The sequence below is a fragment of the Dendropsophus ebraccatus genome, chromosome 6 (genome assembly GCF_027789765.1).
Source record: "Dendropsophus ebraccatus isolate aDenEbr1 chromosome 6, aDenEbr1.pat, whole genome shotgun sequence".
Taxonomy (NCBI): Eukaryota; Metazoa; Chordata; class Amphibia; order Anura; family Hylidae; genus Dendropsophus; species Dendropsophus ebraccatus.
In genome coordinates, this window is record NC_091459.1 from 19,497,924 (window position 1) to 19,524,643 (window position 26,720).

Below are 26,720 nucleotides of genomic sequence, written 5' to 3' on the forward strand. Positions count from 1 at the left end.
AATGAGCAGCACTTTCCTGGGCTCCTGATCGGCTAAGCGGCGATGGAAGGGCCCGGCTTGGCCTACTCACCTCTCCGCTGGCCCCAGCAGCTCCTCTCCCGACACTCCGGTCTCCCGTCATCCTCCGGGCACAGGCAGCGGGGTACAGAGAAGCTGCCTGTGTCCCGGAAGTGTTCTGCAGCTGCAGTCTCTGTCCCCCGCTGCCTGGATGACGGGAGACCGGAGTGTCGGGAGAGGAGCTGCTGGGGCCGGCGGACGGGTGAGTAGCCTGTTTGTTGTTTTTCTGGTCGCAGGGGGGATTGGCTACTATGGGGGGCATTGTATGGGGGCATTGGCTACTATATGGGGGCATTGGCTACTATATGGGGCATGGTATGGGGGCATTGGCTACCATGGGGGGCATGGTATGGGGGCATTGGCTACTATATGGGGGCACTGGCTATTATATGGGGGCACTGTATGGGGGCATTGGCTACTATATGGGGGCACTGTATGGGGGCATTGGCTAATATATGGGGGCATTGGCTACTATATGGGGGCACTGTATGGGGGCATTGGCTACTATATGGGGGCACTGTATGGGGGCATTGGCTACTATATTGGGGCACTGTATGGGGGCATTGGCTACTATGTGGGGCACTATATGGGGGCACTGGCTACTATATGGGGCACTGTATGAGGGCATTAGCTACTATGTGGGGCACTATATGGGGGGATTGGCACCAATCACACTGCTGCTATCTCCAAACTGTGACAATGAGCAAAATATTTTTTTTTCTATTTTTAACCCCTAAAATCAGAGGTGCGTCTTATCAAAAGGCGCGTCCTATAAAGCGAAAAATACAGTATTTGAAAAGCGGAGAAATATCAGTGTTTCCCCTAATGACCTGATCTGTTTATAGTCTGTTTCTGGCTTTGTCTTCAAATATCTGGCAGATAATCTTTCTGTGTAAATGAAGCCTTAGGGGCCTATTCCACAAAGTGATAATTATCGCTCCGTGGAATAAATACAACGATCAGCCGATGACAATGATTATCGGCTGATCGTAGTTATGGGGTTTGAACCTATAATTGTCGGGCACCGACCACGCATCGCTGCGTGTAATAGCGGTGCGCGGCCGGCGACTGATGATTTACATAACCTATCCAGGCTGCAGGGCTCCTCTTGTGGTCTTCTTCTCCCCGGGTCCTGTGTGCTCCAGCTTTAGAGCGTCCTGTCTGAGCTGACAGGCCACTCTGAAGCTGGAGCGTGCAGGACCCAGGGAGAAGACCACAAGAGGAGCCCTGCAGCCTGGATAGGTAATTTATAAAGTTTAAGCAAGGGCTGCAAGGACATAGGTAACAATGTCCATGCAGCCCTTGTTAACCGATAATGGGGCTGTGGAATAGGCCCAGTAAACGAGCACCGATCTGCTAGATTACACTTATTATCGGGCCCCCATCAGCCCGTGTAATAACACCTGTACTCACTCATTGATTGAAATCCTTGCTATATCTCATCTTTGGAGTCCAATGAGCACAACTAATCGTTGATTGACATCTGTCTCTGAATACATGTTCATACAGGGAAGGCTGTCAATCAATGAGTGAGACCACCCACTGGACTCTTAAGTTCAAAATGAATAGACACTTTAAATCGTCAAATTACAGGTTATACTCAATCTTTTCCCAAAAATTTAGCTCCCTCTGCTCTATAACAGGATGTTCATAATAGATCATTTTCCTTAAAGGTGGGGTGGGGGATTCTACATGTATTTGACCTAACTGGATAACCCCTTTAAGGCCATGGAGAATAAGAATCGGGACATATTGAATTTCAGCATTTTTATCCTTCCACCCTCTTGAGCCCCCTCAGCCACAGCAGCATGTAGTAGTCTTTGTAGATGTGGGGGTCAGCTTTAGCACACAGTATATATGTACCCTGTGCACACACACTTGGCACTAGCATGGATAGCAAGTAGGATTAAGCTTTTAGCCCTTTAATACACTAAAAGAAAATCAGTAATGTGTCAAGACTATTCCTCTGCCGTCCGGAGAATAAATTGAACTTCACTTCAGCTGATGATTTCAATTTGATGGATAATATTGCTTCTCTGTCCACAATGGAGAGAAGAGTGTACTTCTTGCAGTACCTTCTCATATTCATGTATATAATTAAAAAGACTTCAGCTCTAGCAAGCAGTGGTCTATTCTATACAGGTAAGAGACGAGTTGATCCTTGTCTGTCTCAACGCATACAAAACAGGGCTTAGATATTCCGTATAAATCCTTTCTCGTGCTCTGCAAGTGCATTAAACAACTGCACTTACATCCTCAAATCAATGTGTCTGACAACAGTTCAAATTTGCTATGCTCAGAGTTTTAATTTTTTTTTCCCCACTCCCCACCAGTCGCCATTGCAGCCATTTAAAGGGATATATATATATTTGTCTCCTGTGATGTCTGACTCTGTAGATTTGTTAGATTGCTTACAGCTTGTTCAGCCAATCAGAGCTGAGCAACCTGAGTCATCTGACAAAGGGAGGCTGGCCTAACAGGGCTTAGACCCGCCTCCCTCTTGATGATGTCATTGTCACAAAATGACTGCCACAGAGCAGCCTGGGGTCAACAGTCATTAGATAAAAAACAGTTTACTTCACTTCCTGGTGGGGGATTAAGGGGGGGAAAATAGGGAAGGGGGGCAGATAGGTGATTTTAACCATATTAGGGTCCATTTACACAGATTATCTGCCAAAGATTTGAAGCCAAAGCTAGGAACAGACTATAAACAGAGATCAGGTCATAAAGGAAAACCTGAAATTTCTCCTCTTTTGAAATCATTTCTGGCTTTGGCTTCAAATCTTTGGTAGATAATCTGTCAGATAATCTATATGTGTAAATGGACCCTTACAAAGTTATATAACTTTGTAATGTGTTTCAATTACTGGGAAAAAGCTTTTCGCTGCAGTACCCCTTTAGGGCCCGTTCCCACTGAGCAAAACTAGCGGAATTGTCCGCCGCGGAATGCCGTTAGTCTCCCGCTCATAATGGGAGTCTATGGGAGGCGCGCGCTCCTGCCCTGTCCGCGCTGAAGAATGAACATGTTCGTTCTTCAGCGCGTACAGAGCAGGAGCGTGCTCCTCCCATAGACTCCCATTATGAGCGGGAGGCTAACGGCATTCCGCAGCGGAATTCCGCTAGTTTTGCTCAGTGGGTACGGGGCCTTAGGCTACATTACAAATGTGTATATATAATTTACCTGGTGAAGTTCTTTTTCCCTTCCACTGCTGTTTTGAAAGTGCCTGCTCCCCCATTAGAGTTTTAGGCTGGGTTCACACTACGTATATTTCAGTCAGTATTGTGGGACTCATATTGCAACCAAAACCAGGAGTGGATTAAAATCACAGAAAGGATCTGTTCACACAATGGTGAAATTGAGTTGATGGCCGCCATATAACAGTAAATAACGGCCATTATTTCAATACAACAGCCGTTGTTTTAAAATAACAGCAAATATTTGTCATTAAATGACGGCCATCCACTCAATTACAACATTATGTGAACAGAGCCTTTATCAGTGCTGTGAAACTGGTATAACAATTCCGAGCAGTGTTGATGTTGCGACAAGCAAAATTACAACAGTCTTCTCATGCGTCTTACACGTTTGCAACCACGCTACACGTCAACTCTTGTCCTATACTACAAAGTGCTGCTTGGCTTTTGCTGCGTTCGGTACGATTCCTTTACCAGAAGTTTTTTTTTCTGTTTGGTCTTACAAGCCGTAAAGCACGAATCCTATTAAATGAATTTGCTGTTTACAGCCACTGTTGCACTTTGTTGTAATTTTGATGTTTTTTTTTATTTTATATTATTTTTTTATGTTGCCTATAAAGAGAGTTTAAAGAAAAAATACCCGAAATCAAACGCTTTCAAGACTTCAGTGTTTACATTGTGCGAGCGCAGCATGCCCTTCCTTCTGTCCCGATACAAAGACAAAGCCGGGATTATACGGTTTTGATCCATGGAGCTGGAGATTTCTGGAAATGTGCAACAGTTGTAATTGCTTTATAATACATGCTTATTGTTATAGAGTGTGTTATCTGATCAGGTTATGAGCTGCCAGGAAGGATTCATATCTGCAGGTCTGCTGCAAGCTCATAGCAAATTGCCAGCATTATGAGGTTTTTTTTTTTTTTTTTTTTTCCCCCTGTCTCCTTGTGGGATTTCTCAGATGTTTATGCAATCATTTACGGCTTTATTGCAAGCTAGGCAATAAAGAGGGAAGGAATCCAATTACTTTATGCACAATGCTTACAATTCCTATTTAATGAGAGCAAACGAAGACTTTTGTTCAGCCGGCATACAGGAATTACGAGCGCTAGTGAGTAAATTGGAAATGACTGTGAGTGGCAAAAGAATAATCAAGTACTCAATAAAGCCGACTGTCAGCTTATCTGCTCCAGGGTGGGGTCTCCTCCGACTCAATCAATTGGGAGACCTATGGCCAAAGATTGCCGATTTTGTGGCGTCCTTTAATCTCTGTTTTTGGGTTTTGTATAGACGTTTGGAATAATTTTGTGGGCTGTCGATAGATGTTGACACCTACTGCGGCTGCTTTTTATGTATATGGCTTCTTTACTCAAGCAGCTCTTGACGTTCTTTAGAATTAAGCCTCTTATGTGGTCAATATATAGATAACCTGTTGTGCAACTTGTAGCGTTCTCGGAGACTAGGGGCTCGCAGGACATGGAGATCACATTGTCTCGCTGTGATATGGTATTGAATAAGTGTCAATGTGGTCTGAAACATAGCTGGCAAAAAATTACTATGTTGAGAAAGGGTTTATGTATACATAACTGATCCCACTGGCTTATAAGGCTTTGTCAGGCTTTTCTTTTTTACTGGGTAGATTAGCACAACAGACTCCACTATTCTGCCCATCTGGGACAACAAAAATGGTGCTAATTCTCCATAGGGGCTTATTGATCAGAACACATGGCTTTTGACCCTTGGCTATCATCTACATCAGGGATGGGGGGAACCTTCGGCCCTCCAGCTTTTGCAAAACTGGGGGACTGAAAGTTCCCCATCCTTGATCTACGTGGTGGCATGGGAATTTGGGCGGAATTCAAGCCCCAATCACTTCTATAGTATTTCTCTAGTGGAATCCGTCCAAAGAATTGACACTGATCCACTTCAGAAAATTCTGCCGTGTAAACAACAGAGGAAATCCCATTAAACACAATGGGACATTGCTCTGTACATATTTTACGGGAGGAATTTCAACCAGATATACCAGAGTAGTTTCCGCTTCAGATTCCTTACCTATTCCTCAGTGTGCACTCCCGTAAAATTGTCCGTGGTCGCGGATCCAAGATCCAAGTGAATGCAGCCATTCACACCATCTGTGCCGCGAAAAAATAGGACATGTCCTAGTGTGGACCGCGGCCTGGATCATCCCAATCCCCCCCGCCGCCTGGCACCAGAGATGTCAGGAGCGCGTAATGTGCCCTCCTGTCATCGCATCTGACTACTTACCTACTCAGTTGGCTCACTTGCCGGCGGGGCCGCACTTCTAGAGGATCCGTGCCACGGATCGTGTGAATGAGGCCTTAGCAAAAGATTTTGGATCCTGTTCTTAGAAGTATGTGATCTGTTCTCATTCTTGGCACAAAGTATAGGATGCTTCCAAGAGCAATGATACTGATATCTCCCTGATCCCCCTCATCGTTTTGTCGATCTGTAGAGCTTTCCACCCATTGTATTTATATATTGGTGTTGGGTTAAAATATTTTTTGTAAACAATACTTTTATAGAAACAAGTAATTATTTTTTTTTTATTTTTTATTCCCTTTCGTTGAATTCCTCCTTAGAGCGTCTAGCTTGTCACCTGTCTGTGTTGACTTCTTTTTCCCTCGAGCTCCTTCTGTCAGTTTTCTTTGACGGATGTGAAATATGTAGTAAAGAGGAGCAGTAGAAGTTTTCACCGGACTGTGCTGTGACAGGTTGTATAGTAGTGCTTTGTGAACACGGCCTTCAGAGCTTATGAGGACAGCCTGTCAGTGGATGACACTGGAAGCATGGCAATGTCATTCAGGCTGCCTTATATGCCCTTGTTTGTTTTTTTTTTCTTTTTCTAATGGTAAAATAGGTGAATGAAAAAAAAAATCTTATTACTATGAAATGTCAGCACCGAGTATTGGTTATAACATTGTGGCCATCACCTACACGACGTGTGAAACCGGCCATTTATACTTGTATAAAGGTAATGTACCTTGTATAGAGGTAATAGGTCACATATAATTTGCAGTCACCTTTACTAGCAATATTGTTTAGTTAGGAATAAAATTGTCATGATTGGTTACTATGGGTATATTACACCTGATGAATCAGGGCTATTCTGTATGTTATGCCTTCTGCACACAGTAAGGGGAATTAGTACAAACTTTGAGACATTTCTCCTCATTTCTCCCCCCGTTCACAGCCCAAGGACGGGGTTGTCTCTCTAGGATAAGGACTTGGGAGATCAAGGTCATGTGACCATGATCCTGACGTCATGGCAGGGGAGCCATTATCCGTGTCTTATCTACCAGGAGACCCTGCCTGCTGTGTGCAGAGAGCCCATGCCTTACATGACTGAGAATTTCTGCTCTAGGGCAAGAGACTCTTTCTGCAGCCTTCTCCCACTCTGGTGCCAGGTCCTGTGCCCTCCTAAATTAATGTTATAAAGTAGATATTGATGTGTTTTCTAAACTGGACAAGGAATCTTAGTACATGGCTTTTTTTTTTACATTAACAGACTGGCGACTGCATGGGCAGTCCTATTTTTTTGAACCGCCGCTCAAGCACCGATTCCCAAGCATCGGCACAAAGTACTAGAGGAGGGCCCACCGACTCCATTGTGACAATCTCCCCTCCCCTCTGACGCGGCTCCATTGTGACGGGCCCACTCCCAGTGCTTCATGCCGGGCTGGTGCTCGGGATTAGACCTGCACCATGCGTGGGAACTGGGTGGCGGTTCAAAAATAAGACCGTGCCACCGGCATCCGCATGCTGTCAATGTAGAAAAAAGAGAGCGATTTACCTAGTGGTACATTCGCTTTAAGACGGTGTGAGCCAGAGTAAAGTTTCACAAGGTTTTCACCTCTTGACACATATTTGGTAGCATGACACGTAGTGGTAAAGATCTGATGGAATAGTTTTGCTGACTATGCTGTATCCATTCCATCAGAAGCCCAGGATCTTGTTCCCTTGAGTTGTCCTCATTAAAGACGTACTGAATATTTTGCCTCTGTGAAGCCACCAAAGAGCACGTGTCATTCCTCAGTCCATGCACTGCACAAAGTGTCCAGGACATCAAAGAAATATCCTCAGCGTCTGAGATGTAGTATTGGGGTCCCTGCTCCTTAGTGGTAATTCACACAGGTAATTTTGGACACGTTCTTATTTCTGATCAGTACAATTATTCCATTAGTTGGCGGCTTTCTAATGAGGGTTATTTATGCAATTCGAATGATACAACCCTAAAGCACATTCATAAATTGTTTTTGGGTGGGTGGTGGGATTGGGGAATAAATAAAATTATTCAGGAAAAAAATATATACATTTGATGGTGATTTGGAGAATCCTGCTGCTAAAGCTTTTACTTTTTTTTTTTTCTTTTTCCCAAATCAACTGGCACCAGAAAGTGCCAGAGATTTGTTACTTATTCCTATTTAAAAAAAAAAAATCTTGTCTTCCAGTACTTATCAGCTGCTGTATTGTCCTGCATGGAATTGTTTATTCTCCCCAGTCTGACACAGTGCTCTCTGCTGCCACCTCTGTCCATGGCAGGAACTGTCCAGAGCAGCAGCAAATCCTCATAGAAAACCTCTCCTGCTCTCCAGACTGCAAAGAATACACCACTTCCTGCAGGACATACAGCAGCTGATATGTACTGGAAAACTTGAGCCTTTTTGCTAGAAGTAAATTACAAATCCCTGGCACTTTCTGGCACTAGTTTATTTAGAAAAATTTTAAAAATATATTTTAATGCCACTTGAAGTGTTTCCAACTCTTTGTCCAGTCTATAACAATGTTGTGCTCTCTTATACACTATTCACATTTGAATTATATTTTCACAACTCCAGTGTCTCTTTCTATGAATACCTTTTTGGAGATATGAAACCCCACAATTGAAACTTTGTTAAAAGTTGGGAACGGGCATCAGGGTCCGGTTTAATGAACCCCAGTGATCATTTCCCTTTAGCATCACAAAGCATCACATCATTAATAGGAAATTTCAAGGAATAATTACTGTTTCATTCCCCAAAAATTATATAGAATGTATACTTATTCCTTAAAGTGTCACTGTCATTTAAACATTTTTTAGTACAGGCGGTTTTAAGAAACTTTGTAATTGGGTTTATTAGCCGAAAAATGCATTTTTATCTTGAAAAAGCAGTCTAAAGCTCTGGCCCCTGTCTTCACGGTTTTCTATCGAGAAGGGAGGGGTGGAGGGAGATGAGGCACCAAAACAGGACAACAAATGGTTAAGTCACAGCTACATCACCAGGCTATCTCCTCTGAAGTCAGTACTGACCTCTTACCTCTGAATACCGGCTTTCACATAGGTCCTGCTGTGTAATCCTTTGTTCTCTGCTGGTGACTAATCTACCTCCTTTCTCATCCCCCCCTCCCCTCTCCATAGCACAGACAGGGTCCGACTGATGTAAAAGAGTCGAGATTAGAGATGAGCGAACCTGGAACATGCTGGAGTCGATCCGAACCCGAACTTTCGGCATTTGATTAGCGGTGGCTGCTGAAGTTGTATAAAGCCCTAAGGCTATGTGGAAACCATGGATATAGTCATTGGCTGTATCCATGTTTTCCAGACAACCTTAGAGCTTTATCCAAGTTCAGCAGCCATCGCTAATCAAATACCGAACGTTCGGGTTTGGATCGACTCGAGCCTGAATCCGGTTCGCTCATCTCTATTCGAGATTTCCTGATAATGAGCAGTGAATGAGAGAGAGGAGGGGGGGGACCTGGGGAAAGTCTTTTTGAATGCAGATAATGGCATATTTGCCTAATAAACCCAATTACAAAGTTTATTAAAATCACCTGGACTATTGATTTCTGCAAAATAAAAAAAAGAAAAGAGAGATACAGTGACACTATAAATCTTTGGAGGTGCAGTTTTAGGTGGTTTTGGTACCGTCTGTTCTATGTGGTGGAGCTGCAGGGTCCTGGGAGGGGGGGGGGGGGACATTATTATTTGTGTCTTCCGAGGCATGGATTCTTTTCCACCCTGTCAAATTCTGGTGCTGATATATTTGTGCAGGAACCCCGTTTACCTGTGCTTCTACGAGTTTTCAAAAGCGTTGTTTGCTGCACTTTTGAGTAGTTTAAGTGAAAACAGGTATACGTGCAGAAAATCACCTGAATGTAGTCACAAGCTCGCAACATTCAGGCCAAAAACCAAAGTGTAGTCTCTGCAATGGTCCCAGACAGTGATTGGCTGAGCGGCTTGTCAGCTACAGAGCACGGTGCGGGAACACATGTAAAGCGCAGCAGAAGACCAGGAGTGTGTAGAGGCGATGTGTTAACTGTTTGAGCAAGGGCTGTACGGGCATCGCTAACGATGTCCGTGCAGACCTTGCTAAACAATTATCGAGCCATGTAATTGGCTTAGTAAACGAGCACCGATCTAGTAGATTGGTGTTCATTTACAATATTGATTGGGCCTTTAACGGCCCGTGTAATAGGACCCTTACCTGTAACCTCTCTCCCCCCTATCATTTGGCTAGCCCCCACTTTCTACCTTGAAAAATGGTCGCAGAGGCACCCCTTATAGCTCCTCGCCAGGAAACCTCTTTTAAAAGTGAACAGTTTAGGTGGGAGAAGGAGCCGAAAAGAAGGCAGATAAGTGAATAGGCATTTTTCTCTGGTAAGATATTACATGGCTTCTTATTATCACTAGTACTATTGCTTAATACAAAGTTTATGATAACAGTGACCGTTTTCAGTCCCAGTCCGTCTCTGCCTGTAAGGTTAGAATATGTAAAGAAACCAATAATGCCTTGTTATGTTTCTTTATTGCTTAGGTTTATCTGTTTTGCTTTAGTTTATTTTAGCTGTTTATTAGAGAGAGAGCGGCTTATGCAGAAGTCGCCATGCTTCATTACTTAGCGGATCTAAGCCCTCCGTGGTTCAGTGCAATAAGCCGTACAGCTGTAGAGTTCCTATAAAACCATTCTCTTCTATGGCAGTCTTTGTGCAGTGTTCAGGAGCAGACATTGATAATGCGATGAGGGAGAATATCATCTGTCTTTTCAGTATAAAAAATTCACAACTGTGCAGGTGAGTTGGGCTCATAAATAATTCAGCGCAGTCGCTGCTATTTTATAGCCGCACATTTTCAAGCAAAACTGTAGAAGGCAGGACGTGGCTTCCTATAAAACCCATTCACATAATGAAGTTTTGTGAGTCCTTTGCTAACAGTCCTTTGCCGCTCATTCACTTTATTTATTCATGATTTAATACTGTAAAGCATACGCTTTCTGTTTTCCCGCACGGAGAAGATTCTGCAGTGCTGTGCAGACTGGTGTCATCTGCCATTGTTTCATAGCAAACCTTCCTACCCTCCTTTCCTTACAATTGCCACCAAGAAGTATCGTTTTAAACTGACATGTATATTTATTTATTATATTTTTTATTTTTTTGCTCTCAGAAAAGGGTAGATTACATGGGAATATAAAAATTCGTAGGTATGATAAAACACAAAAATTTCCAAAGGGTTAAATATGCTTTATTGTACTGTTTTTACAGTATGGCTTGAATGTTGACATACAGGTCTTAAAGGGGTTGTCCAGCGCTACAAAAACATGGCCACTTTCCCCCTACTGTTCTCTCCTGTTCAGGTGCGGTTTGAAATTAAGCTCCATTTACTTCAATAGAACTGAGTTTCAAAACCCCACCCAATCTGGAGACAACAGTAGGGGGAAAGTGGCCATGTTTTTGTAGCGCTGGATAACCCCTTTAAAGTTCAGTGCTACAAAAACATGGCCATTTTCTTCCAGAGAAGGCATCGCTCTTGTCTCCAGCTTGGGCGGGGTTTTGCTTCTCAGTTCCATTGAAGTGAATGGAGCTTAATTGCAAACCGCACCTGAACTGGAGACCAGAGTCGTGTTGTCTCTGAAAGAAAGTGGCCATGTTTTAGTCGCTCTGGATAACCCCTTTGAAACATCAAGGCAATTTCCAGTGGTGGTAGTTTTTAGTGGGGGGAACCTACACACTGGTTAAACTATATAATTGAGAGGTTTGGGGAATTTTTTTTAAGCACACCTTCTTTAAAAAACCAAGTTTTTTTGTTTTTTTTTCTTTCTGTTGTACTTATCTACACCCTTCTCGTTTGTACATATTGGGGGAGATTTATCAAAGGGGTGTAAAGTACAACTTAGTTTAGGTTGAATGATGACCGCTTTCAACACCCTTTTGGGTGTGGCTATTTTTAAAGATCCGTTGAATTTTGTTAAGAAGACAGTGAAAGGACGACCAAAAAAAATGTGTGAACAACTTAACTTAATAACGGCCGTTGTTCACTAAATACCAGCTGCCAATAAATGTCCTGAACATTAATGTGATGGCAAAAAAAAAAACCTGCCTTTATTCTATGCTTTGTGTGAACTATCGGCGGCTGTTTCCATAGACTTTGATCATTATTTTACTGAAAAAGACAGTGTGTGAACATGGCCTTAAAATGGTTTATGAGCAAATCAAGGGTCATCGTTTATGTGGTCATGAATCAGCTTTGGCGGCAGTGCTCTGCACATTAACCAACATTTTTGGGAATATTGGTCATTCACATTGGCTATAGAAGGGAAACTAAGCAATATTTTAAGTGTCACTGTCATAAAAAAACAAAAACAAAAAAAACAAACACTTTTGACATGTCATAGAGACATATCAAAAGTTCTAATCGGTCCAGGTCTGAGTATTTGGATCTGTAGCGATCGTGAGAACGAGCCGAGAGAGGATCACTCTCCACTCTGAGATAGAAAAATTGAGTCGGACTCATCATGGAGCCCGTCTCTTTTTCCATCTCAGAGCAGAAAATGGACACACTGCAGTGCGGTCTTCTTTTCGCGCGTGATCTGTAGGCGTCTGAATACTCGGACCTGGACCGATCAAAACTTTTGACATGTCTCTGACATGTCAAAAGTATTTTTTGTAACAACATTGAAGCTTTTTAATAAAGACATATTGTAAAAGTGTTTTAGCACCATGATAGGTAGAAAGTGAGAATAAAACAGACATTGAACGGTGTCCATAACTTTAAGTCTATCAAGTGATCCTTCTGACAGATGAAGAGAACAAATTGTTTTCCAAAATGATTTTATCTTATATCCGCGCTATTGTACTTATAAAACATATATTAGATGGCCTCCTTTTACTGTATTGCAGTTGACTGCTTTTCTCGTTTTTCTTGTTTTATTCTTCATGGCTTGAGTGTGTCGTCTTTACTTCGATAGTGAATAAAACAAAAAATGTTATCTAAAATGAGCTCTGACAATTACGGCTACATCCTTCCACTACTGTTCTGTTTACGTAAGTAAAAAGCACAGCCAGTGTTTTTAAGAGCATCAGAAGCCCCAAGGTCTGAAGCAGGGACGGTATAATGAAGGTGGAATTTCTTACTTCAGACTTCTCAGAACCTTTAATTGCTTAGCTGGGTTAAAGGGCATCTTTCTGGTCTTTCCGCGGCCGCCTACTCCACGGGAGGGTTTTTTGTTTTCCCTGAGCTTTTTGCTACAAAGCTAGTGTCATGGTTTGACAAGCTCACTGTACCAATCAAACTCCCTACCTGCCATATACTCCGAGATGGTGACCTTCAGCTCTTTCATTAACTACCACATAATGCCAGGTTTGTCAAGGTGGACTCAACGAAACCTCGGAGGAGAGGAGAGGGTTAGGCAGTCATCAATTCTGGGTTAGTAAATAAATGGTAATGGAATTCTTGTGGTGTTCTTTCTCTCCATCTATACTGGACCTCATGGATGTACTGTAGAATGGTCTCAATGTGGAATAGTGGCCCATATTGTGCTTTTAAAGCAGAAGTCCAGCAAAAAATTTAATTAAAAGTATTGTATCCCCCCCCCCCCCCCCCCCAAAAAAAAAAAAAAAAAAAAAAAAAAAAAAATTATACAAATCACCAATATACACTTATAATGGGAAATGCTTATGAAGTGCTTTTTTTCCGGCACTTACAACTGCATCAAGGCTTCACTTCCTGGATAACATGGTGATGTCACTTCCTGGATAAAATGAGGTCACAACCCGACTCCCAGAGCTGTGCGGGCTGTGGCTGCTGGAGAGGATGATGGCAGAGGGATGCTCAGTGTCCCCCCAGTGTCCTGTGTCCCTCAGTTTCCCCCTGACATCATCCTCTCCAGCAGCCACAGCCCGCACAGCTCTGGGAGTCGGATCGTGACATCACCATTTTATCCAGGAAGTGACATCACCATTTTATCCAGGAAGTGACTTCACCATTTTATCCAGGAAGTGACATCACCATGTTATCCAGGAAGTGAAGCCTTGATGTAGTAGTAAGTGCAAGCAGAAAACACTTTATGTGCATTTCCCGTAATAAGTGTATATTGGTGGTTTGTATAACTTTTGGAGGGCCATACAATACTTTAATAAAAATTTTCATCAGACTTCTCCTTTAAGTAGCTGTGTAAACAGAGTCTGCTACCACAAGTGGATGATATTGCTGGCCACGGTTGGAAAATGAACAGCAGGTTAGAAGTCTTTTACTTATGTTCCCAAGATAATTTTCTTAACTTGATCCTAATTGCTGTTTTCTTATTCACCACGCAAGTGAGGTGGTTTGGTGCAATGGGCGATACAAGGATTGTTGATTCAGCCCAGACACTAGATTTCTCGTGCCATGGATACTATCGCCACTCTCGCTGATCAGAGCTTGTTTGCAGCCCCTGTGGCCGAGAAATCTGTTTGTCTAAAAGGACCCTTAGAGGTCATTCACACGTCTATAGAATTCAGTCCATACACAGCCATGCGGTGGTGTTAGTTCACTAGCGTGAACTTCTAATATGTTTAGGAGCTTTCAACATCATAATAATCATGATGCTGGGAGGTCCCAGGTCCAGTCCACAGAACGGAATTCTACATTGTCAAAATTAGCTGATCAGGAGATATACACTTACCGGCCACTTTATTAGGTACACCTGTCCAACTGCACGTTACCACTTAATTTCTAATCAGCCAATCACATGGCGGCAACTCAGTGCATTTAGGCATGTAGACATGATCAAGACAATCTCCTGCAGTTCAAACCGAGCATCAGTATGGGGAAGAAAGGTGATTTGAGTGCCTTTGAACGTGGCATGGTTGTTGGTGCCAGAAGGGCTGGTCTGAGTATTTCAGAAACTGCTGATCTACTGGGATTTTCACGCACAACCATCTCTAGGGTTTACAGAGAATGGTCCGAAAAAGAAAAAACATCCAGTGAGCCGCAGTTCTGTGGGCGGAAATGCCTTGTTGATGCCAGAGGTCAAAGGAGAATGGGCAGACTGGTTCGAGCTGATAGAAAGGCAACAGTGACTCAAATAGCCAACCGTTACAACCAAGGTAGGCAGAAGAGCATCTCTGAACGCACAGTATGTCGAACTTTGAGGCAGATGGGCTACAGCAACAGAAGACCACCCGTTATTAGCATGGTGTACCTAATAAAGTGGCCGGTGAGTGTAGCTTGGGAGTGGATGGCAGTGAGACCTGCTGTGATCAAGAAATTTTGACTTGCCTGATGACCTGTCAAAAGTAGTTTTTAACGACAGTGACTCTTTACAATTCTCCTATTCTGACCCCTATAACTTTCGTTTTCATACTAATTGGGCGTTTTGTTTTTGTTTTGTTTTTTATGTGTACCATGACCTGTAGTTTTAAAGAGTATCGCATTGGTGTAGATGGCATATTTTATGTATATATTTTTTTTATTCTATTGTTTAAACCGACAAAAAAAAATTGCAATTTTTAAAAAACGTTCACTTATGCCATTCATCGTGCAGGATAATGAATATTATATTTTAATAGTTTGTAATATTATGCATATTGGCAATACCAAATATTAATAATAATAATAGCCATTATTTGCTATTAAAACTACGTCCGTTCTTGTCATAACAAAAGCTGCATTGAAGTCAGTGCAAACAACGGCTGGTGTTCACGATGGCCATGGAAATAATTGACGTCAAGTAGTCCCTGCTGTTCTTTGTTGATTTTAATGCAATTGTGCAACAACAATAGTTATTTGTGCATTGTGCGAACACAGTGGGTCTTCGTGAATATGTATTAAACCGTGTTCTCTGAATTGTAGATGTAATATTTTCTGCCCAGACCAAAGAATTTTGCAAAATATTGTGATGGATCAGTGGCTGACATATTCTTCCGCTGAAGAGCCGGCAAAGATTTCCCAAGAAAGTGGCAGAAATAGACATATGTACCCGAAGCAGGACTCAATATTTAGTGGCAAGTTTGATTAGCACATCTATCGGTTATAAGGTTATTTTGCTGACACTGTACACATTACTACATACTACTGGGATTCATCACACATGCAATCTGTAATTGGCACGGGCAGAAAATCATTTCTCTTCACTGGTCCAGTTGTCCAATTAAAATTTCTTAATCTTAGACATAAAATTGCCACTATTTTTTTTTTTTCCTCCAACCTTCTTCCCCTTCCTTTTTTTTTTTATAATTTTTTTTTCTTACTGACATTTGTAAATTACTACATTTTCCTAACCAAAAAAAGCTGTTTTATTTTTAATATCCCTTTTTTAAATGTTTTTTTCCCTTACTTTGTATTTTTGGTACAACAAACATTTTCTCTTTGTTAAACGGACACTATCGGTAGTTTCATGCATACGAACCTGCTTCTATATCTCCCGGTAGCAGTCTACCTCTTCTTTCTGGTGCCGATTGTTTTATCTCAGTATGTCCCACTGTTTTTAAGAAATTCCACCTGACATCAATATTTAAATTAGCTTCTTTTGGCACCTTGGGGTCGTTTTCCAGGCCCCTCAGTGCAATTTTCCGCCTATTGTCTCTGATGCTTATGCATATTTAAGAAAAAGGTCTTCCATTTTGAACAGCGCATGCAGAGAAACAGTAGCCCATCTCCATACAGGTGCTGGTACTGCACATGCGCATGTTAGACTGGCCTCCCTTTGCATTGTTGAATATGCATAAGTAGGCATGCACATCAGTGCACCAAAGGAGCTAATTTACATAAGATTTCTCAAAAGTGGCGGAGCATTCCAAGATAAGAGCGGTGACGGAAAGAGGAGGTAGGCAACTACTGGGAGATATCAGCTGGTTCGTAGGTTTCCCTTTAAATATTTTCTTTTACATCTACACCCTCCTTGTTTTTACACATAGTGCTGCCCTGTCCACTTTTCAGGTAAAGCCTTCATTCCTTCATCCCTTATCTCTCTGCTTTCAAAGAAACTTCTGAGCTGTTTTATGACCAGATTAAGGGTCATCTTTGATGTGGTCGTAAATCATTTTAGAATTTCGTTCAGGAGAAGTTAGATAAGGGCTGGGAACAAACCCATGGAGCTGCATGCGACTTTTGATTAATAGTTGTAAGGCTAGGTTCATACTGTATTTTTGCTGTCCATTTAATGTAAAGAGAAACAAAATAAGGAATGCTGTTTGCCATACTGCAGGCATTTTTTTTTGCCATTCTGCAGAAATTTTTCTGTACGTTAAAATTACATGTACTGGAACAGATGCAAAAACGCGGTGTGAACCTAACCTAAGACTACTCATGTACTTGCCAGCATAAGCAGAACATGAGCCGCAGTTAAATTCCAAGTGTTTTCTGCACTTTATTAAGTACAAACCAAATATTTTTTAAAAAGACAGACGGTGTCCATAGCTTTTAAAGAAGCATTCCGTTTTTTTTGTTTATTTCTGTTTCCCCGGCTGCTACGTATACCTACTAATGATGATGGGTCTCCTGGGTAGTGGCTTCGTTCCGGTCCTATGGCACCACTCGTATCCTCCTGGCGCCCCCACGTGACCTCTTCAGCTCTGCATCTCAGGAGGCCAGAAGTCAGGGTCTCCAGTGTATTTCTATAAGAGCGCTCTCAAAGAGATACATTGGAGACCCTGACTTCCGGCATTCAGTAGACCTCTCGAAAGAAGAGGAGTCAGAAGAGCCGTGACGTCGCTGCCAGCGGGATCCAAGCAGCGCAGTAGGACTGGAACGAAGCTGCGCTGCAGGACACGATCATCATTAGTAAGTATTTGTGGTAGCCTGCAGCTAGGGGAACAATTAAAAAAAAAAAAAAGCTTTGTTAAAGCAACTATACTACCGAACATCAATTTTGTAATTTTTTTACATGGATAGACTGGCGCTGGCACAGGGATTCTGGTGCCACTGTCTTTTTTTTGAGCTGTGGCCTGGTTCCCGAAAGCGGTGCCGGTCTATTAGTGAGCAGTGGCCAGGAGTGAAGCAATGGAGGCAGGCCGGCTTGCCCCCAGTGGGAGGAAACCCCCTCCCCCTCTGTGACACGGCTCCATCAATAGTAGAGCCGCATCACAGAGGGCAGGGCTGATCATCACAGTGGGGGCGGGCAGGTCTGTCACCAGTGCTTCACCCCTGGCCGGTGCTTGGTAATAGACCGTCACCATACACTGGAACCAGGCCGCGGTTAAGAACAGGACCGCGGCACCGGCCCCAGTCTAGCCATGTAAAAATCTCAAAAGCGATGTACTGGTGGTACAGTCGCTTTAACGAATTTAAGTAATCCATCTGCCAGATGGGAAGAGAACAAATAGTTTGAAAAGATTTTCTCTTTCATCACCTGTATTTGCGCTATTGTACTTATGAAACATACATTAGACAGCCTCATTTTACTGTATTGCAGTTGAGTGCTTCCCTCATTTGTCAGAGCATTGGTTTTATTCCTGTCTTGAGTGTGTCGTCTTTACATTGATAGACTTATTAACTACAGATAGTGGATAAAACAAGAATTTTATCTAAATTGAGCTCTGACAATTACGGCTACTGTTCTGTTTACGTAAGTAAAAAGCACAGCCAGTGTTTTTAAGAGCATCAGAAGCCCCAAGGTCTGAAGCAGGGACGGTATAATGAAGGCGAAATTTCTTTCTTCAGACATCTCAGAACCTTTAATTGCTTAGCTGGGTTAAAGGGCATCTTTCTGGTCTTTCCGCAGCCTTCTACTCCACTGGAGGGTTTTTTGTTTTCCCTGAGCTTTTTGCTACAAAGCTAGTGTCATGGTTTGACAAGCTCACTGTACCAATCAAACTCCCTACCTGCCATATCCTCCGAGATGGTGACCTTCAGCTCTTTCATTAACTACCACATAATGCCAGGTTTGTCAAGGTGGACTCAACGAAACCTCGGAGGAGAGGAGAGGGTTAGGCAGTCATCAATTCTGGGTTAAATAATGATACTGGTAGTGCTTGTGGTGGTCTTTGTGGTGCTCTCATGGATCTACTCTAAAGTGGTCTAATGTGGAATGTTTAACGTGGAATAGTGGTTCAGATTGTCCACCTAAGGCATTCACACATTCTTTATTACAGTCCACGCATGGAAGATGGGCTATGGCCTTGAATCACAAACCTTTGAAGCTTTGAAACAGTTTATTAAATGTTTGCACTACTGTACTGATCCAGCCGGTCACAAAAAAAGATTACAAAGATGTCAAAAATTTTGATTGGTTTGAGTACCTGTCAAAAAAGTTATTGATTGCAGCAGGTCTCTGCTGAGACCCTCTACAATCAGAAGATCTACCTGCAGAGAGAGAGTGTTGCAGCCATATGATTTACTCCCCGGCTGCACTGTAATTACATCAGTTCATCCTCATAGACTGTAGGCTAACCTGTCCAATCCGATGGGGAGTGAATTGCACAGCTTGCCTGCTTTCTCTCCCGCTATATCTCCTGATTGCAGCGGGTCTCAGCAGTGAGACCCGCTGCGCAAAATAACTTTTTACATTCCTGATGACATGTCAAGTTATTTTTAATGAGTGACTCAGTATCCAGACCTCCACCTATCCGTTAAATAGAGCCAGAAAACACACTCCGAGCTCTTTACTCCATGGTTCACTACAGTCCTTGTCACACGGCTAGAGATAGGTGTCATAGACTTAAAGTGACAGTACCCATTGAAGTGGCAAAACTTGTAGTTGCCCTTTTTTTCAGCTTGCAGAGATTTCAAACATTTTCATGTCATGTGATACGTAAAGCAACTCTGTACCCTCTGTAGTTATTGTGCTAAAAAGCAACTTTTAAACTTGCAGCACCGTGTCAAAGTGGCGTGGCCTAGAGTGTCTGTGCCCTAGGTCGCCTACACCCCTCCATCCCTTCTCCCCGTTTTCCTCATCATTAGGAATGCCCTCAGAAGGATTTCTCCTAATTACCACTTGTCTAGGCGGTATATATGTGCTGGATCGTTAAAGCGTACAGACTGTTTCAACACAGCACTGTGCATGGGGCCTAAAGATGGATTAGTTTCACATCGGTAAGCAGATCGGTGTGATTTGAGTCGTACTTTTTTGATTATTTTTAATGTTCCATACACTATGCAATGCATTTTTTTGCCTTTCTCCATGCATGCAGTGAACACACAGACTGTGGCATGCTAAGTGACTGATTTTGACAGCATAATTATCACCTGCTTTTATTCAGGTCAATGCTATCAATACCTGCCGTCATATTTAGAGCACTGGATTTGCATACTTTACATGGTGCAGAATGCATGAAGCAATATGGCTCCGTTAATTATTGTCATGTACAATAAGCTTTCTTCATTTTAAGATTGTGTGTTCTCATTTTGTCCCAGATTTAAATTGGAAACGCATATATTTAATTTCGAGAGAGAGCCTGCAAATATTACCTTAACCCAAATACAATGCCGATCCATTTAAGAACTCCATTGTTGTATTGTCTTTATCTGATACAGCCCATGTAACTCACCCCAAAGTTGTTCATTTGTTTGGTTGCCTATAAAAGACTGTATTAATGAATGATCACAATAAGTTAGCAAGTGCTTTATACATCTATCATGGTCTGGAAACCTTCCCAAACAGTACCTACATGCCAAAGTTGGGGTCAATCAGTCCAGGCATTCATATGCCTAATAAGGACAGGCTATAATAATAAAGATGCCTGGAAAACATGACTATAGCCTTAGGGTATGTGCACACAACGGAATTCGTGCAGATAATTTCCAGCGGATTCCATCGATCACCCCCCGCTTGAAGTTCCACCACTCCCAGAGGCTCCATTCTATGTGCTGCCAGACTCAGCTATCTGCCCAAAGAATTGTCATGTGAACTCTTTGGGCGGATTGCAGAATCTGCCTGACCATAGAATGGAGCCTATGGAACGGGCGGAACTTTAAGCAGGAGCATGCACAGAATGCGCTGGAAGCTCTCCATGCGAATTCCATAGTGTGCACATAGTCTTAGGTTGTAACTATATTTTCCTGGACTGCCTAGGGCTGCATCCAACATCTTCAGCCACCGGTATTCAAATGCTGAACAACCAGCCTCAAGCATGCTCACATTGCGCTCGTCTTGATTTAGCAGATAAATCCCTCTGCCAATCTAGTTTCACTCCTCCCTATCTTCTGTCTTAGGGTGGGTTCACACCGAGGAATCCGCACGGAGAGGTTCCTGCGAATTCTGTCACTCCTCCCCTCTCGCGTCTGTGCGCATTTCCGCTCGTCCTATAGACTCCATTCTATGGTCGGGCGACGTCCACCGAAAGAATTGACATGTCAATTTCGTCTAACGGCAGAATCGGCATGTGCATAGAATGGAGTCTATGGCATAGGCAAAGATGCGAGCAACGGAATCTGCGGGAACTTCTCAGCACGGATTCCTCAGTGTGAGGCCACCCTTACTTCGCCACCTACACACCATTAACCTTGTCCAGACTGAGATCAACACTTGTTTAAAGAGCCTATTGCCAGGCTCAACTATAGTGCAGGCAGGGCCACGCAAACTATGGCTGGATGGTTCACGCAGCCCTTGCCTTACATCATTTGATGAAACTTGTTGTTTGTTTGCTTCTTTGAAAAGAAACAATAGGCCAAAGAACAAGTGTTTGCTGTTTCGTCAGCTGCTCTATGACCCTGTTACACTGGGCAATGTCGGCCTATTTCACAAATAATCGTCTAGTGTATTAGGGTCTTTATTGAAATTAAAACTGTATTCCCAACTACAGAAGCTTTATGCATAAAATTATGGAAGGTTGTTGGGCATACTTGGTGTTAACAAGAAAATAAAATGCCAAAGTAAACTGTCAAGTGATTGACATGCTCCTAGATCCTACGTGAAGCAGAACTGTATCGGCGTTGGCCTCTTTGTTGAGGACTACCTCATTATTCTGTTATTTGGCAGCTCTCAATTATGTTTCTGAGATAGCATCCTTCACAAACCTGTTACATGGTGTTAGAAGAGCCTGGATCGAGCCTCTAACAAGTGTTATTAGACCTACCAGAATAGCAGAAATCTGCCGGCACGTTCTCGTAAGTGTCTAATTAATGAGCGCTTTGCTTCTCTTCGCAGGTAGCGAAAAAAGAGCCACAGCTAGAGGTTAAAGCCAGTCCAAAGAAAGCCCCCGAAATGACCGTCGATCTTTTAGGACTCGGTAAGTAATAAATAATGAACACTACCCATTGTTACTTTATAAAACGACTACAATGAAACCTTTGCAGAAGGGGAGCATCGGGCCTTTATCTCTCCTATGCCGACTGATATTGTTAGCAGTGCTTGGAAATGGCGTGATTAAGTCTGCCGAGAGCCCTCTATTAAAGAAAATGTTTAATAAGGGGGCCTGTATCTGTCAGCAGTGCTGTCTCCACCAAAATACCAGTAATGAGCTCCTCGGGGGATGAAGAGCTATCAAAGTGATCTTCAAAGTCTCGCTGCATAATGACATTTCAACATTTTAAATATAAAGTTTTTTTAACGTAAAGAGTAAGATCTTAGGAAAGGCTTTATTGTGTGGCAAGGCGTAATGACGTTTTAAGAGTCAGAAGTGGGATCACGTTTTATTGACTAATTTTTTTTTTTTGTGAATATTTGTGTTTGCTGCTGGAGACCAATTTTTTTTTTTTTTTTTTTTTTACATAAAAATGTTTAAAATGGTTCTCATTTGACTGTGCTTTTTGTGAATGCAGACTGCCGCACTAAATATTGTAAAAGGATCCGCTGCCGTTTCCATTTCCTATCCGAGAAGCCATATACATATAGCAAGTGCCGAGATTATCTCGAGATCGTCTGTGGTTATAAATATTAATCTTTCAGCCGTTTGCGAGCACATTGGTACTTGACCTCGATGATGAGCCGGCCATGCATGCAGGACCTTCTCATTCCCTACTCTGATGACAGTAGACGTGGCCCCTGAATGTAGCCATAGTAACCAAAATTAACATTCATGCTTTTTTACATTGTTGATTGCGATCGGAGAGCTGGAAAATAGTGTAAAATGGAAATAAGGTGGGATATCAGTTTCCTCTCATTATGATTAAGGGTCCTTTTACAGGCTCAGCTCTTTGGCCGTCCACAGTCTCAATAGAGTGCCGATGAGCAGAATTGGCACTCTTTGCAGTGGCTTTAAGCGGCACAAATTATCCATTGGCCAAGACGCACAAACGACAAGTGTATTGTTCATGCGGCCATTTCAATTTATTGCTGTCGGACCCTATTTACACAGCCTGCACAAAATATACCATCAGCTGAAGATTTGGTGTTTTACACTCACGGTGACTTTTACATGGTTATCAATCCAAATATCCTACTGTATGAGAGACTATGGGGAGGGCTGGCTACTATATGAGAGACTATGGGAGGGCTGGCTACTATATGAGAGACTATGGGGGAGGGCTGGCTACTTTATGAGAGACTATTGGGGAGGGCTGGCTACTATATAAGAGACTATAGGAGGGCTGGCTACTATATAGGAGACTATGGGGGAGGGCTGGCTACTATAAAAGAGACTATGGAGGAGGGCTGGCTGCTATATAGGAGACTATGGGGCAGGGCTGGCTACTTTATGAGACTATTGGGAAGGGCTGGCTACTATATAGGAGCATATGGGGAGGGCTGGCTACGATTTAGGACTATTGGGGAGGGCTGGCTACTATATGGGAAACTCGGGGGTCTGGCTACTATTTGGGCACTATTGGAAGGGCTGGCTAATATGTGGGGCAATTTTTGGGGAATTGGCTATTATATGGTTTGGGGTTTAATCATGTCATAGCAATTTATTATGTCATGTAATTTATCATAGTGCACGGGGCTGGGAGAAGCACGCTGCTCTGACAGTGCCAGGACCAACACACGCTGCTCTGACAGTGCCAGCACCGTAGCATTTGCGCTTCAATAATTATTATTGGCCCGCGACTTTGTCCAATTTTTTTAATTTTGGCCCACTGTGTATTTGAGTTTGACACCCCTGGTCTAGACCATAGAATGAAGTTGGTCACTATGAATAACCAGCTACTTCTGGGAAGTCATTTTATCTTTGAGGATGACAGAGTCCCTTGGTATCACAATCCCAAAAGGGAGGGAACATTGTAGGCTTCATCCAGTGATCTCCAAACATACCCATGATCGAAAGTCGGATCAATAGGGAAACTGAACTTAGATCATATGGGGTCATCGGGGGCCCATAAACCAGAATTATGTTAGGCTTCTGGCTTGTATACACATTATTTAAATGGTCACCAAACTTTTCAGCATAACGTGCTGTGTGCTTACTTGTAAATGGCATTTTATGCCAGTTTTTCTCCTCTGCAGGCTCCATCGCTACCCTAGTATGGGGAGTGGAGACTGGTTAGTATGAGGTCTTCCACACACACAGAAGTGGGGATCCTCCTCCCCTATAATTGGCACTTTTCTCTAATAAAATATATTAAAGGACAACTCTGCCCAAAGGTATTTTTTAATAAGTTACTACTTATGGAAAGTTAGACAAATTCCTAATGTACATTAATTATGGGAAATGCACATATAGTCCTGCCGACTCTGTCCCGGATGTCACCCCCAGCAGCTCTAGTCATCCGGAACCGAATCATATTAAAAAATACTTTTGGTAGAACTTCTCCTTTAAAGAGTTTACTTCACCTGTACTCTTGATTCATGCAAAGTTTGTTGAAAGGGTAGTAGTAAACATTTAAAGGGGTTATCCAGCGCTACAAAAACATGGCCACTTTTCCCTCTACTGTTCTCTCCAGTTCAGGTGCGGTTTGCAATTAAGCTCCATTTATCTCAATGGAACTGGGTTTCAAAACACCACCCAAGCTGGGGACAACAGTAGGGGAAAAGTGGTCATGTTTTTGTAGCGCTGGATAACCCCTTTAAGCCATAACATAGTTTGGTTTGGTATTGCAACATGACACTTGAATGGAGCTTATACAGTATCTAACATTGGCTAACTGTAATATTTGCTGACACTGAATTATATTTTCTGTACAAGAGCATGTATAATAGTATAAGATTTATCAGACTCTAGTTATCCACTGTGTTTAAAACAAAAAAACAAAAAAAAACTTTATTTATTCTGTTACAGTCCACCTACTGTCCAGGAGCTATTATGTTTATCAGGTTTTGTATCTCTTAGAACATGGACGTTTAAATGTTTGCTGCCCAGGAGCTAATTTCTCATAAGACACCAGCTGTAGGCATTTCCCCAGGCTGCAGATAAAGAGCCGCTAGTCTTTATGAAACTCTAAGATACCATCTTCCACTCCATCACACCGAGGCTGTGTAAATACATTTTGCCTCAACAAACACCAACAAAGTTTGAAACCGCTAAATTATATACGGTGTTAGGTATACGACTATAACCATCTGGTATAGTTTATTTCATGCATCTCATGGAACATATGAAGAAAAAAATTGTTTTGCATGTTACTAGACCATAAGTATAAGAGATGCCTCACACCACTACTCCCATAGACACAGATAGATGCCTCACACCACTACTCCCATAGACACAGATGCCTCACACCACTACTCCCATAGACACAGATGCCTCACACCACTACTCCCATAGACACAGATATCTCACACCACTACTCCCATAGACACAGATGCCTCACACCACTACTCCCATAGACACAGATGCCTCACACCACTACTCCCATAGAAACAGATGCCTCACACCACTACTCCCATAGACACAGATAGATGCCTCACACCACTACTCCCATAGACACAGATGCCTCACACCACTACTCCCATAGACACAGATGCCTTACACCACTACTCCCATAGACACAGATGCCTCACACCACTACTCCCATAGACACAGATAGATGCCTCACACCACTACTCCCATAGAAACAGATGCCTCACACCACTACTCCCATAGACACAGACACATGCCTCACACCACTACTCCCATAGACACAGATGCCTCACACCACTACTCCCATAGACACAGATAGATGCCTCACACCACTACTCCCATAGACACAGATGCCTCACACCACTACTCCTATAGACACAGATGCCTCATACCACTACTCCCATAGACACAGATAGATGCCTCACACCACTACTCCCATAGACACAGATATCTCACACCACTACTCCCATAGACACAGATAGATGCCTCACACCACTACTCCCATAGACACAGATGCCTCACACCACTACTCCCATAGACACAGATGCCTCACACCACTACTCCCATAGACACAGATGCCTCACACCACTACTCCTATAGACACAGATGCCTCACACCACTACTCCCATAGACACAGATAGATGCATAGCACCACTACTCCTATAGACACAGATGCCTCACACCACTACTCCCATAGACACAGATGCCTCACACCACTACTCCCATAGACACAGATGCCTTACACCACTACTCCCATAGACACAGATGCCTCACACCACTACTCCCATAGACACAGATAGATGCCTCACACCACTACTCCCATAGAAACAGATGCCTCACACCACTACTCCCATAGACAGACAGATGCCTCACACCACTACTCCCATAGACACAGATGCCTCACACCACTACTCCCATAGACACAGATAGATGCCTCACACCACTACTCCCATAGACACAGATGCCTCACACCACTACTCCTATAGACACAGATGCCTCACACCACTACTCCTATAGACACAGATATCTCACACCACTACTCCCATAGACACAGATGCCTCACACCACTACTCCTATAGACACAGATGCCTCACACCACTACTCCTATAGACACAGATGCCTCACACCACTACTCCCATAGACACAGATGCCTCACACCACTACTCCTATAGACACAGATGCATAGCACCACTACTCCCATAGACACATAGATAGTTGCCTCACAGCCCTTTAAAACACTATACTTTGCACTACTTTTCCAGTAGTCACAATACAGGCCTCACACCACCAACATAAGTTGCCTCTCAGTCCTTCTTTCCATTTCCACTATAATCATAGCGACCCTCCGCTTTGTCACAGCAACTCCTTTATCGCCAGGTTCCCGACTTGCCCCACGGTTGTTTGCCTTATTACTGAGTACCAACTCCGCCTGAGACTTATCACCCCGGCTGACCGACTTGTGCCCTGCCGCCCAGTGTGTGAATACAGAGAATTTTTCTTTTTCCATAATTTTTTTCTTTACAATCTTTTCTTCCCCTTTAATACTACTTTCCACCTCTTTACTA

The 26,720-nt window shown here is 42.9% G+C and overlaps 1 protein-coding gene across 4 annotated transcripts in view; it reads left to right on the forward strand.

The window, feature by feature from the left end:
- SMAP1 (small ArfGAP 1) overlaps positions 1–26,720 on the forward strand; it is a 161,074-nt gene that overhangs the window by 96,837 nt on the left and 37,517 nt on the right. For all 4 annotated transcript variants that reach the window (XM_069974598.1, XM_069974595.1, XM_069974596.1 and 1 more), the window contains one exon: positions 21,588–21,669. In XM_069974598.1, coding sequence (XP_069830699.1) covers positions 21,588–21,669 — 82 coding nt within the window. The remainder of the gene's footprint in view (positions 1–21,587; positions 21,670–26,720) is intronic.